Source organism: Arvicola amphibius, chromosome 8 (assembly GCF_903992535.2).
Source record: "Arvicola amphibius chromosome 8, mArvAmp1.2, whole genome shotgun sequence".
NCBI lineage: Eukaryota > Metazoa > Chordata > Mammalia > Rodentia > Cricetidae > Arvicola > Arvicola amphibius.
In genome coordinates this window covers 79,796,799-79,811,141 of record NC_052054.1, presented here as the reverse complement: position 1 = coordinate 79,811,141, position 14,343 = coordinate 79,796,799, and the positions used below count along the sequence as shown (strand labels likewise).

Sequence of the window (14,343 nt, the reverse complement as noted above, 5' to 3'; positions counted from 1 at the left end):
CAAACCCCAGCCCATGCCCCTCCTGTGCCAAAAAGTCTGACACCTTTTGTGTTGGGTGAGCAATTTGGTCTCCTCTAGTCTGAGCTGGCTCCATTCAGTTTTAGATGCTGTGTCACGTGATCTGCATCAAGGTGCTTTGCATCACTTGTGCATAGTGGGCAGCTTGGTCCCATTCCTGCCACTCTGCTGTGGGACAATGCTCTTGTACACTGCAAAGATTTGTCACTAATATTAGTTTAATAAAACGTTGATTGGTCAGTAGCCAGGTAGGAAGTATAGGTGGGGCAGCCAGACTAGGAGAATTCTTGGAAGAGGAAAGGCAGAGAGTCAGTCACCAGCAAAATGCAGAGGAAGCAAGATGAGACTGCCTTACTAAGAAAAGGTACCAAGATACAAGACTAAACACAGATAAGAATTATGGGTTAATTTAAGTTGTAAGAGCTAGTTAGTAATAAGCCTGAACAATTGGTCAAACAGTTTATAATTAGTATAAGCCTCTATGTGTTTCTTTGGGATTGAATAGCTGTGGGACCAGGTGGGAAAGAAACTTCTGTCTATACCACTCAAAGCAAGAGATCACTGCCTGACATCATTGCCTTCTTTTGGCCCACCCTCCACATGGTAGAGGAACCTGACACATGTCTCCTCCACCTGTAATCCCCATGATTCCTGCTGCTTCTGGCTGGAACACAGATCAAGTCCTGAAGCTACACCACTGAGTCCTATGCATCCCTCTGCCCTTAGATTTTTCACTCCTTAACCTGTACCGTTTCTCTGTGCGTTTTCCTCTTTGTTGTTGGTTTTTTGAGATAAGATTTCTCTGTGTAGCCCCGGCTGTCCTGGGACTTGCTCTGTACCTCAAACTCAGAGATCCATCTGCCTCTGCCTCTCTGGTGCAGGGATTAAAGGCGTGCGCCACCACTGCCCTGCTTCTTTCTATCTTTGTAACTTTATTATTATTTATAGTGCTGGAGATGTAATTCAAGCTCTATGTATGTTAAGCATGTACTCTGTCTACCACTGAGTCATGCCTCAGCCCCTCCACGGGGAATTCTTGGCAAGCGTCCTCAGCTCTTGTTTTGTTTTTGAGATAGAGTCTCACTATTTAGTCCAGGCTAGTCTTGAACCTGTGACACTCCTGCCTGTGCTTCTGTGATAGTCTGAATGTAACTGGTCTTCACAATCTCATAGGGAGTGGCACTATTAGGAGGTGTGGCTTTGTTGGAGTGGGTGTGGCCTTGTTGGAGGAAGTGTGTCACTGTGGGGATGGGCTTGGAAGTTTCATATGCTCATGATACCGCCTAGTATTCCTGTTGTCTCAAGATGTAGGACTCTCAATTCCAGCACCATGTCTGCCTGCATGCCACCATGCTCCCCATCTTGATGATAATAGGCTGAACCTCTGAAACTTTGTGAGTCACCCAATTCAATGTTTTATTTATGGGAATTGCTGTGGTCATGGTGTCTCTTCACAACAATAGAAAACTCAAACAAAGACAGCTTCCTGGTGCTACCCTTTTGAGACATCCCTCGCTGGGACTTGTGGCTCACCAGTTGGGCTAGGCTGGCCGTCCGACATCTGTCTGTCTCAGGTGTGCACACACGATGCCTGGAGTTTTATATGACGACTGGAGGTTAAACTCAGGTCCTCATGTCTTTGGGCATCAGACATTTTCCTGACTGAGACATCTCCCCAGCCTGTACATTGGGGCTTATTGGCTGAAGGAATGGTCTTCACCTCCTGGGCACATGGCCTTGGCCCAGCCTTTTGCTAGTGCCTGCTCTTCATCTGTGTTATTTATTGCACATCCTCTGAGATGGAAAGAATTCTTTAATAAAACCCTAACCAAGTTCATTGAAGGATAGACGTTTTCAAGTCATTATCACCCTGGGTCATCTAAAGACACACACACACACACACACACATTCTCTCTTGCCTCTTCCTTCTCTTCCTCTTCCTCCTCACTGTGTAGCCCAGGCTGGCTTGGAACTCATAATTCTCCTGCCCCAGCCTCCCAAGAGCCACCACGTAGGACTAAAGATCTCTTGAGTTTCAGAATGCCCCATCTATCTGAGCTCTGTTGCCGGAGGTCAGGATCAGCCCTTCCCCAAGTAGGCAGCTTCAGGGAGATAAAGGCAAAGGCAGAGTCTCTGGACCTTTATTGGGCACATGGCCCCTACGGTGCTGATGGAGTAACCCTCAGACCTTCCTTCCCAACAGCCTCCGCCACAGTTCTTGGCTGAGCAGTGCTTGTTCCCGGCGGGCACCCTGCAGCACACTCCGGTTCTCCTGGGCCCTCCGGATCAGGTAGGGGATCACCTCCTCCAGGCAGCCATAGGGGATAGATTTATACACCAAATATCCAGCCTGTCCTGTTGGGAAGAGTATTGGCAGAGTGTGTGGGGAGAGAGAGAGAGAGAAAGAGAGAGAGAGACAGAGACAGAGACAGAGACACAGAGAGACAGAGACAGAGAGACAGAGACAGAGAACAGAGACAGAGACAGAGAGAGACAGAGAGAGGTTCCTGGGCATCGGCAGCAAATGCTACTTCCCTTGCTCAGAACATGGCAGACTAGGTGAGTTAGACACAATTCAATACTAAAACACTCTACAGCAAACATTTAAAAGAAACAATTTTCCTCTTGTCCATCCTTCCCTTCCTCATTTCCTTCCTTCCTTTCTTTCTGATTGGTTGGTATGAGATTGGCTTTTATTATGTAGCCCATGCTCAGTTCTAATCCCAAATCCTTCTGCCTCAGCCTCCTGAGTGTTGGAATTATGGGTTTGTACCACCACATCTAGCTAAAAAAAAAAATCTCAGTTTATTAAGATAATGCTTAGAGCCAGATGGTAGTGGTACTTGTTTTTGTGCCAGCACTCGGGAGGCAAAGTCAGGCTTATCTCTGTGAGTTTGAGGCCAGCCTGGTCTACAGAGTGAGTTCTAGAACAGCTGGAGCTACAGAGAAACTCTGCCTCAAAAACCCAAAACCACAAAAAAGGAAAGAAAGAGAGAGAGAGAGAGAGAAAGAAAGAAAGAAGGAAGGAAGGAAGGAAAGAAAGAAAGAAAGAAAGAAAGAAAGAAAGAAAGAAAGAAAGAAAGAAAGAAAAGGAACTGCTAGGAGAGCAAAAGACTAATTCAATAATTAAGAAAGTAAACTCTCAGAGAGATGGGGACACAGGAAGCCACTCTTTCCCTGAAGGAGAGTCCGATTAATGTTGGATAACCTAACATGTTATGCGATTACATGTGTGCCTCACCCAGCTGAGCATTATAAAGACCCTGCCCCACATGAAGCTAGAACCTTCTGAGGGAGAGTCAGTGAGAAGTCCCCTACCTCTCTACACTCCTACAGAATGGGTTAGACCCAAAGACGCCAGAGAAATTCGTCACTGCTGTTTTCTGGGGTCATAGGCTAGCCCGTTCACACAGTGACAGCCTAAATTTGTATCAAGGTATCGAAAGAGGCCTCGACCCCCAAGAGGCAGAGGCAGAAGTGTTTCTGTGAGTTTGAGGCCAACCTGGTCTACTTGGGAGTTTAGGCCAGCAAGGGCTGCATAACAAGACCCTGGCTCAGAAACAAAAGCAAGTAAACAAAAAAAACAGCAGAAAACACTGGCAGTGTGGATCGAGAGCAAAGTGATCTTTGAAAACAATAACGTCTCTTTATTGTGGGGTATGCGTGTGTGCATGTGTGCTTGTGTGTGCGTGTGTGCTTGTGTGTATGTACGTGTGTGTGTGTATGTGTGTGGTCAGAGGACAACCTGTGGGGGTTGTTTCTCTCCTTTTTACCTTGCACGAGAAGGGCCTCTATGAATTGCATAAAACTAGACTAGTCGGCCGCAAACTACTGGGGAACCTCCTACCTTTGTCTCCCATTTCCATAAACATTCTAGGGTGATAGACATTTGCCTTACTGTCTAGCTTTGGCATGGTCCTGGGGATTCAAACTCAGGTCTTCAGGCTTGCACGTTAGGCGCTCTACCCATTGAGCCATCTTCCCAGTAATAAAGTGCTCTCGTTACCCTTAGTAACCCACAGAAGGAAAAAAATCCAGTCTAAGGTCTCAGGGAGCAGCAGTCAGGACCCTAAACCACAGGCAATATGGCACCATAAATGAGAACCAGCACAGGTCAGGAGAGAAGACACAGGGCATATCCCTGTGAGGGCTCCAAATCCTGGAACACTGATCTGTCTGGGAGGAACTGGAGGATGAGCCAGCTGCAGGTTCTCTGTGAGAGTGGGGCCAGTTCATGGTTGGAAACAGCAGGAGGTTTCTCCGGGTGAGAGGGAATGAGAGGGTGGGGGTGTGGGTGTGGGTGTGGGTGGGGGTAGGGGTGAGGGTAGGGGGGAGGCGTGGGTGTGGGTGGGGGTGGGGGTGCAGGGTGGCCATTCACATACCTAGTGCCAGGGAGACATGGTCACACATGCCCAGAAGTTGTCCAAAACAGACAGGCCCATTCAGAGGAATGCCCAGCTCCCACATACTGCAGAAGGGGTCGTATTATCAGTCCAGATAGAGGCTACATCGAGAGAGCAAGCCAGCCACCCAAGCATTCAAATATGGAGGAAGAGCAGTTGGCCAGCTGGATCCACATTCCACACCCACACATTCAACCAGGGACCAGAAATGAGGGTGGATCAGGTCTGTGCTAAAAACCGGCACAGGTTTCCCCTTTAGATTGGTGTAACTATTTATGTAGCGTTTACATTCATTGCTCTAGGTGTTATGAACAAGCATGACGATTTCAAGCCTACAGGAGGATGTTCGTGGGTCATATGCAAATTTTCAAATAGTATGTCATCTGATGTGTGGGACTTGAACATCTGAAAATTTTGGTTTCCATGGAAATTGGTTTTAGGACAAATTTCCACAGATTCTGAGAAATGACTCTAGCCCCAAACCGGATGGCAAATAACCACTGTAGGGCTGGCAAGATGGCTCTGTGGTCAAAAGCCCTGACTGCTCTCCCAGAGGACACGAATTGGACTCCCAGCACCCACATGGCAACTCAACAACTGTCTACAACTCCAGTTCCAGAGAATCTGATGCCCTCTTCTGGTCTCTGCAGGCACCAGGCAGGCAAATGTGCACACATTATACATGCAGGCAAAATGCCCAAATACATAACATTTAAAAATAAAATAAAATTTAATAAAGAGTTCTTGCTTTTGCAGAGATTCCCAGTTCGGTTACCAGTACCCATGCCAGGCAGCTCACAACTGCCTGCGACCCCAGTTCCAGGGAGTCTAGCACTCTCTTTTGGCCTCCCCTGGTACTAGCATTCATGGGTGCACACATATACACACACATATATAAATCAAATCAATCAATCAATAACAATTTTCATGCACTCTCATGAGACTTCCACCCATCGAGCCTCAGCTGCTCTCTGGAGTCCGCAGTCCTCCCTATGTCTCAGGAAATAAGGAGCAATGCCTTTCACATCTGAGCCTATAGGACAACACAGGCATAGAAGGGGCTAATTTTTTTTAAAACCTAATTACTGTATAACCCAGTTGGCATCAACTTCTTGATCCTCCTGCCTCAGCCTTCTGAGGACAACAGGTGTGTATCATCACGCCAGGTTGGAATTAAAATCCCCCCATGTACCTCCTCATTGTCCCCCACACACTACGGCCTTCCCATCACTGTCTTGTAGTCACAGAGAGGGATGCGGCTTCTTAGGCACACTGGTTTCCCCTCCTCCAACCTCGTACCGCTTAGTTGCTTGGAGAACGGATTCTTCATTGTGAGAAGCCACCATGAGGTGGCACAGGGGACCATGCTGGGACACGCGGTGCAGCATCAGCTCCAGACAGCGGCTGTAACTGAAGGGGGAAGTTCTGCTCAGCTCTCCAGGGAGTGAGGGCCAAGTGCAACGGACGATGGGACTCCTGCCTCCTTTGGTCTTCAGGCAGGAGCTCCTCGGAACCATCGCCCTCTCTTGTAACCTTTATTAAGCTTCCTTAGTAGAAGTCAGGACGGACGTTGGGGTGAAAAGCAGGACTTTGTTTTGTTCGGACACACGGGTTCATTATGTAGCCCAGTCCCGCCTTAGCCCCTCATCAACAAGGACGACAAGCATGGGCTTCTGAAGGCCACCAGTGAACAGCTTCTGACCCAATGACTGTCTCACAGCAAAACCATGTCTCCGCCCAAGATGGCATTCCCCAGGATTAGTCACTAGAGCACGGACGGATTCTTTTCTTAAATAATAATTTTTTCAGTGTGTGTGTGTGTGTTCTAGAGCATACATGTGGAGGTCTCTCCACATGGTCTCTCCCTCTAACACAGAGGTCCTAGGGATGGAACTCAGGCCATTAGGCTTGGTGGCCAGCACCTTTACCTGCTGAGCCTTTTCACCAGCCCTGTCTTAATTGGTTGGCTTAATTTTCAATATGACATGATGTGGAATTATGTATAAGAGAAAATTCCTGGCATGTCTGTGACGGCGTTGTCATAGAAGCTTAACTGGGAAAGAAAGAACCCCTACGTCCCTGCAACACACACTGAATGCGGGTGGCACCATTTTATGTATTATGTATGTGGTCCCTGGTTGAAAAAAAAATGAGAAAGTAAGAGCCAGGCATGGTGGCACAGGCCTTTAATCCCAGCACTCAGGAGGCAGAGGCAGGTGGATTTCTTTGAGTTTGAGGCCAGCCTGGTCTACAAGAGCTAGTTCCAGAACAGCTAGGACTGTCACACAGAGAAACCCTATTTCAGAAAACCAACCAACCAAAACAAACAAGAAACCAACCAAACGAAACAAACAAAACTTAGAGGGGTTGGTGGAATAAGCTGAGCACTGGCATCTAGTTCTCTCTGCTTCCTGGCTGTGGACGTAATGTGACCAGCCGCCTCTCACTGCCTCACCGCCCTGATACTACGAACTCTGTCCCCTCAAACATGAGTTAAAACAAGCCCTTCTTTCCTTAACTTGCTACTGTCGGGGATTTTGTCAAGCATCAAGAAGAGTGATGAACACATCTACAGACGATTAGTAACAAGCCAGGTGTCCACAAACGGGGAGGCAACCTTAGGAGTGATGATGTGCAGAGGAAAGCTGTAAGCTGGGAGGGGCTTGAGGGTTGGGGTTTTGGGGGTGAAGGAGGACGTTGCTGTCCAGGTGGGAAACAACAGTGTCCCAAATCCTGGAGAGTAAGTGACATGAACACACACACAAGATGTTTGGCACAGAACTCCATGGCGGGTGACGAGCAAGTGTAAGATGACATTCATTGTGCAGGCCTGGTGGTGCAGGTCTGTCATTCCAGCTACTTACTTTGGACAACGAGGCAGCAGGATTGCAAGTTCAAAGTCTGCCTGTGCTATAGAGTAAGTTCAGGGTCACCCTGGGAACTTAGCAAGTCTGTTTCAAAAACAAAAGTAAAAAGAGGACTGGAGATATAGTTTAGTGGTCTAATTCTCCAGTGAGGGCTAGGGTGTGGCTCAGTGGTAGAGCCCCTGCCTAGAATCCCCCAGTGAGGGCCTGGGGACGTGGTTCAGTGGCAGAGTGACTGTCAGGCTTATGCACCCTGCTTTCCCCCAGAAGAAGAGTAAGATGCTATTTTAAAAATTTAAGTGTGTATGTGTACATGTGTGGGTTGTGGCCCAAGGTTGACACTGGGTGTCTTTCTCAATGAATCTTCACTTTATTTACTAAGACAGGCTCTCGCTGGACCCATCATCAATTCTGTCTAGTCTAGCTAGCAGCTTGTCCCCCGGGACCTCCTGTCTCTGCCTCTCAAGTCTGGGATGACAGGCAGCCACCACACTGGCTCATCTTTTCCTATGGGTTCAGGGGATCTGACTGTGCTTGTGAGACAAGCACTTCATCCCCTGAGCTGTCTCGTCACCCTCCACCTTGCGCTTTGAGACAGGGTCTCTCACTGGGACCTGGGGCTTGCTGATTAGATTGGACTTGTTGGCCAGTGAGATCCAGGGATCCTCCTGTCTGTCTTCTCAACACTGGGATTGCAGTAACAAGCTACCACATGCAGATTTGTGAGGGTGTGTGTGTGTGTGTGTGTGTGTGTGTGTGTGTGTTTGCACTTGTGCACGTACATGCTTGCTCCCTATGTACGCACATGTAGAAGGCAGAGATCAATGTTGGGTGTCTTTCTCCAGCTCTGTGCGCCTTACTGTTGGAATCAGGGTCTCTCACTGAACCTAGAGATGGATGTTTCAGTTGCATTGACCCCTGGTGAGCCTAGAGCATCTGCTTGTCTCCAACATCACAGGTGTGTACCCCGGCACTCGGTCCTCGTGCAGCAAACACTTTCCCTGTTGTGGTGGCACTAATGGGAGGTGTGGCCTTGTTGGAGGAAGTGTGTCACTGTGGAGGCAGGCTTTGAGGTCTCAGATGCTCAAGTCACACCCAGTGAGTCAGTCTACTTCCTGTTGCCCTATATCAACATGTAACAGCTACCTCCCCGGCATCATGTCTGCCTACATGCTGCCATGTCCTGTCGTGTTGATAATGGACTGAACTCTGAACTGTAAACAAGCCACCACAATTGAACGTTTCTTTAGAAGAGTTGCCGTGGTCACGGTGTCTCTTCCCAGCCATAGGAACCCTGACGATGGCTGCCTCCTCAGCCTTGTGACATATTATAGTATTTATTATTTTTTCCTACAGCCTCTCAGCCTTGTCCCTACCTTCGACTAGTGGCCTCATAGTCAGGCTGAGTGCAATCCTCCTTCCCCTGGAGTTGTGTCACGGCTCTCTCCTTGTCCAGATAGGCACCTCGCACCAACTTCACCCCAAACGCCAGGCCAGCCTTGTGTGCGGCATCAGCGTCCCGCTCCAGCCGTTCGTGAGTTTCCTGCAGGGCGCACAGGCAGACTCAGGAGGGTCAGGGTGCTGGGCCCCCACCCATAGCCCTTAAGAACGCACTGCCCACCTTCAGATAGGCCTGGTAAGTGTTCCACACCCATGGCCCGCCCTCCTCTGGTCTGTTCCAGCGCAAGGCCAGGGCAACCACCATCAGGGAGAGGGCGGGGTTGATGAAAGTGTACTCCGCATCCACCAGGAGCCTCACGTGCTGGGCCCGGGCATACTGAAGGGGGGAGAGAAAGGTGTCAGGGCCAGCAGTGTCCATGAGGTGGGGAGCCAGGGGACCCACATGTTACCTGGGCCACGTGATGCAAGCGGCTGAGAGAGGCCTGCAGGTGCTGATTCTGTTGGGCGTTGAGGAAGGAGAGCTGCAGGTTCTAAAGGGCATCAGGGAAGGGGACAGCGCTCAGGACCACTGGCTCCCTCCAGGACCCAAGTCCCCTCTTCCACAGGTAAGGTGTGTGTGTGTGTGTGTGTGTGTGTGTTGAAGAGTTTGTGGGAAATCAGAAAAGTGACTCTCAGGATGTAGTGACCTGTGCTACAATCTTGTGATCTGAGAGGCTGAGGAAGCCTGGGCTAGTCTATCCATTGAGAAAGAAAGAGGGCCAGCGAGGTGGTTCAGTGGCTAAGCCACCTGCTGCGACCTGAGTTCAAGTCTCAGGACCCACGTGGTGGAAGGAGACAGCTGACTCCTGGGAGGTGTTTTCTGACCCCTCCACTCCATGCTTTGTCATGCATGTTTACAGGGGTGCACACATGCACACACACACACACACACAAATGAAAGCAGTAAAAATTTAGAAAATAATAAAAAAGAAAAGAAAGAGAGAGAGAGAAAGTCAGGGTAAGACTCAGTCTCAAAACAAAACAAAACAAAAACCGATCTCATAAACCAGACATGGCAGTGCACACCTGTAATCCTATCAAGAGATGGAGGCAGGAGGATCGGGGGCTAAAGGCTATCCTGGGCTACAAAGTGAGTAAGAGGCCAGCCTAGGCTATATGAGACCCAACCTAAAAATTTAACAAGTAAAAAAGAAAGGATCAAACAAAAACAAAACTCACCCTCTGATTGATGGGGCTTCTGTAGTGATGGGAAGGCTCCACATATGGAAGGGGATCTGTGTGGTCCTACTGTGTGTATTTGCTGAAGCTCATCAAGGTGTGTCTTTGCCCCCACAGGATCTCATGTATCCCAGGCTCACCTAAATCTACTGTGTAGTCAGGGATGACCTCCAGCTTCTGCTCCTTCTCCCTCTGCTTCCCAAGTGCTGGTTTGGAGGTGTTTATAGCCAAACCCACTTCGATTTGTAGTTTTCATTCAACAAAAATCTTTTTTTGTTTTTTTGTTTTTTTGGTTTTTCAAGACAGGGTTTCTCTGTAGCTTTGGAGCCTGTCCTGGAACTAGCTCTTGTAGACCAGGCTGGTCTCGAACTCACAGAGATCCGCCTGCCTCTGCCTCCCGAGTGCTGGGATTAAAGGCGTGCGCCACCGCCACCCAGCAACAAAAATCTTTTTAACTCTAAAGGCAAAACTAGCTTAAACAATTAGGAAGCTCTAATCCGCGTGCTTCACAGCCTGAAGCACTTGGTGCAGAAGTGAACTGACGTCAGCCACCGAGAAGCGTCACAAAGTAAGATGGATCCATGGGCAGCAGGTGCCATTTCCTCCCCCCACCCCCCAACTCTAGGTTCTGTTTCCATGGATTCATCCCATGGCAGGTCAAAAAATTTCAGAAAAGCCTTGCAGAGCTGGAGAGACCGTGTCCTGTTTTACCAGAATTCAGTTCCCAGCACTCACGGCAGGAGACTGGGTGTCAGTCTAGCTTCTGGAAACCTACCGCCCTCTTAGGTCCTCTGAGGGCACTGCCCACGTGTGGCGCACACACATGCAATGAAAAATAAAGAGATTTATTTAAGAAGAAAAAGCCAGCCTTGCAGTGGTGGTGCACACCTTTAATCCCAGCAATCAGGAGGCAGAGGTAGGGGGAATCTCTGTAAGTTAGAGGCCAGCTTGGTCTACAAAGTGAGGTCCAGGACAGCCAGAACTACACAGAGAAACCCTGTCTTGAAAAACAAAACAAAGAAAAAAAAGAAAAAGAAAAACCCTGCACCTACACTGAGCATAGACAGTCATATGCTGTCATTATTCTCTGAGATGGTTAGAACAGTCAAGTTGATAGAATCTAGGGTCGTCTGAGAGGCCAGCGTTCCGGGAATGCCTGTGGAGGGCTGTCTTGTGTTTAGGTAGGGAGATTCACCTGCAGAGGTGGTGCATATTCCTCGGTGGGGATCCTGGATTGCACAATGGAGAAGTGGAGCTAAGCATCAGGAAACTAGCACTTGTGGCTCCCTGCTTTCTGATCCTAGATGCCACAGGACCAACTGCTTCAACCTCCTGCCACCCCGATCTCCCATGATGATGGACTGCACCACACATTATGAAGCCCAGACCAACCCTTCTCCCTGCAGTTACTTTCGTCTGAGTGTTTATTACAACAGCAGGACAGACGCTTAGACACATCCACCCCAATGCTGCAGAGCGGTCATTTGCTCAGTATTTGCGCTGCATCTGGTGACAAGTCGCCCAGAGAGGATTAAACGGCATGGGAGGATATGCACAGCTTATAGGCAAATAATGCCAGGCCATTTCGAGGGTTGGTATCTGAAGGTGGTTCACTGAGATGGCAGTGTGGTTAAATGTTAAAGGAGGCAGGTGTGTGGGCAATCACTGCACAATGAACTTTTGACTTTTTAACTTTTTCCCTGCAGTGCTGAGGATAAACCCAGATCTTGTGAAGGCTAGGCAAGCTCTCTATTATGTATCCACAGCCCAACCCCTGACTAGGAGATTCTAGGCAGGGGCTCAACCACTGAGTTATTCCCGCAACCTCTTAACTGATGTGTTCTAGGGAAATTCCACCCCCAAGCTACATCTGTAGGTTCTCGTTTACTTTTTGTTGTTTGTTTCTGAGACAGGATACCACTATGTATTCCAGGATGGCCTTACACTTGAGATCTTACTTCAACCTCCTGAGTGCTGGGCTTCTAGATGTGTACAGTCATACCTCGCTTGTTAACATTTTGTTACGAAAAATTTTCAAACTCATAGAACAATAAAAAAAAAAAAAAGAGGCCCAGTATAGTGGCAAATGCCTATAATCCCGGCACTGGAAAAGCTGAGGCAGGGGAATTGTGTATTCCAAACAGACTGGGCTACTGTAATCCTAGCAGATTTTCAGGGATGGAGACACGGGGATCCTGGGGCTCCCTGCCAGCCAGTGTAGCCATCACAGTGAGCTCCAGGTTTAGTGAGAGCCTGCCTGTTAAAACATAAAATGAGACAGGCTGGTGTGCTGGCGAACGCCTTCAGTCCCAGCACTTGAGAGGCAGAAGCAGGCTGATCTTTGTGAGATCGAGGCTAGCCTGGTCTACATGATGAATTCTAGGACAGCCAGGGCTATGTAGAAAAACAAAAAAATAGAAAGTGAATAAGGAATGTACCTGTTTCCAGCGTCTGATCTCACAGGTACGTGCGCGTGGACACATGCATGCTCACACACACACACACACACACACACACAGAGAGAGAGAGAGAGAGAGAGAGAGAGAGAGAGAGAGAGAGGATACTGGAATAATAAGAAATAGAAGAATGAATGAATGAATGAGTGAACGAATGACGCAAGGACTTCATCAGGGTCAGCCATGACTGCTACCCTCTGCTAAGTCTCTCATCAAGCCCCGCTCCCACACCATGTGATCCATATTTATCCATGTCAACCATGTCCTCAGAGACTGCCACCTCTATCCCTTACCTTGCCTGAGTCCATAGCTTCTGCCAGCCTCTCAGGGCTCAGCTCTGAGGAGCCTGTTGACTTTTGGATCCAAGTCGATAGCTCCTTCTGAAATGGGGTGGTGGCTGACGTGATGAGGGTAGCCGCTCCTGTGTTCCCTTCCCCCATATCACTTAGTCACTTACACAAAGCCGAGGGCTGGTCAGCGCCGTCACCTTCAGCTGCATGAGGCTATTTCTGGCTGGGCCAGAGGTGTCCACGAGAGCTCGTGACAAGTCCACACAGCGCAGCATGGTGCTGAGGTTCCCCTCATACCAGGCCTCACTGCCCGGCCAGTGGAGGTCAATTTCCAGAGCCTAGGGGTCCCCTACCCTCATCCCATCCTCCTTTGGCCCCGCCCTTTCTCTGCTCACCTGGTCTTGGCAGTGGAGTCGGGTTCTTCCTCCGTGGGTACCGCCAGCAGAGGCAGGAGTCCTAGCGCCTGAAGCTGCTGGACACAGCCCTTCACCTCCTCTGCTGTCTCCCCGGCCACAAACTGCCCATAGATGGATGCCCGGAGAAGTGCACCCGAGAGACGGGAGCCCAGGAGTCGCTGAGACCAGGCCTGAAACTGGGTGGTAGGGAGTGAGGGCTCAGAGCCAGGTCTGGGCAGTTTCAGACCAGTCCTTGTGCTGGCTCCTCACCGCGAGTCCATGGGTAACCAACGGGGGCCAGGCGCATAGGCGAAGCACCAGCAAAGCACGCGCCAGCTCCGCTGTTTTCTTGAGATGGAAGGCCCCACCATCAAAACGCAGGGGCTGCCAGTCAGCTGTAGAGGGTCTGGAGTGGCAGGAGAGCGGCAGTCGTGTCCAGAGCATTGTTAAATCCCTGGTCACACACCACACCAGGGGCAGACAGCAGATCTACCAAGTGCCCCTTGCCCAGTGAGGGGGCAGTGACTGATTAACTGCGCAGATCTTTAGGATAGCAGGCTCTTGGGGAGGGGGGCAGTTAATAATTAATAGTTAGGGACAGAGGTCAGAATAACAGTGTCAGGACAGGTAACCCCCAGTGACAGACCCCAATAACCTTCAGCCTGACAGGCCAACAGATCTCAGGCGCCCAACTTGCGCTGCTGAATAAGCGCCTGGACCCAAGAGTGGGGAACTCTAGTTCAAGTCAGTTGGGCTTTGCGGTCTCAGCAGAGCAACCTCGCCTCTTTTGTTGCAATCGTTCCGTCTTCCAGGGAGCGGCAGTGTAGAGTTACTGCACACACTTAAAATGCGCATAGCCCACAGCCCTGTTGTCCTTGCTAGACGTGTAGTCTACAGAACATGAGCATGGGCATCAGGAAAAAATGTCCATTAGGACCTTAACCCCAAATGAAAGCAACCCAAATGTCCTCCAAATGGGCTGGATGGTAACATCAAGGTATACAAAGAGGGACTCACACAATGGACTGCTGTACAGAAATGAAAAGAATGAACTGTTCATACACCACCAAATCTTTATTTAATTTTAAAAATTATTTGTTTTTTATTATATATATATAAAACACACACACACACACACACACACACACACACACACACATATATATATATATATATATATATAGAGAGAGAGAGAGAGAGAGAGAGAGAGAGAATTTTACCTGCACGAACTTGAGTATCACATGCATGCAGTGCCCATAATGGCCAGAAGAGGACATCAGATTCACTGGAACTGGAGC

The 14,343-nt window shown here is 49.2% G+C and overlaps 1 protein-coding gene across 3 annotated transcripts; it reads right to left on the bottom strand.

Annotated features, from left to right (window-relative positions):
• Positions 1 to 2,143: 2,143 nt before the first annotated feature.
• Prodh2 (proline dehydrogenase 2) lies at positions 2,144 to 13,587 on the bottom strand. Of its 3 annotated transcripts, none has more exons than XM_038339205.2 (10): positions 13,316 to 13,586; positions 13,046 to 13,242; positions 12,818 to 12,956; positions 12,654 to 12,740; positions 9,136 to 9,216; positions 8,907 to 9,062; positions 8,662 to 8,828; positions 5,721 to 5,831; positions 4,401 to 4,486; positions 2,144 to 2,373 (listed from the first exon to the last, which is right to left on the bottom strand). In XM_038339205.2, exons 1-10 carry the CDS (start codon positions 13,487 to 13,489, stop codon positions 2,201 to 2,203), a joined length of 1,371 nt encoding a protein of 456 aa, XP_038195133.1. In that variant the 5' UTR covers positions 13,490 to 13,586; the 3' UTR covers positions 2,144 to 2,200. The 3 variants fall into 3 exon arrangements, with proteins under 3 accessions (XP_038195133.1, XP_038195134.1, XP_038195135.1); XM_038339206.1 differs by lacking the exon at positions 2,144 to 2,373 and adding an exon at positions 3,640 to 4,231 and having other exon boundaries at positions 13,316 to 13,587; XM_038339207.1 differs by lacking the exon at positions 2,144 to 2,373 and adding an exon at positions 4,236 to 4,276.
• Between the last annotated feature and the right edge of the window lie 756 nt (positions 13,588 to 14,343).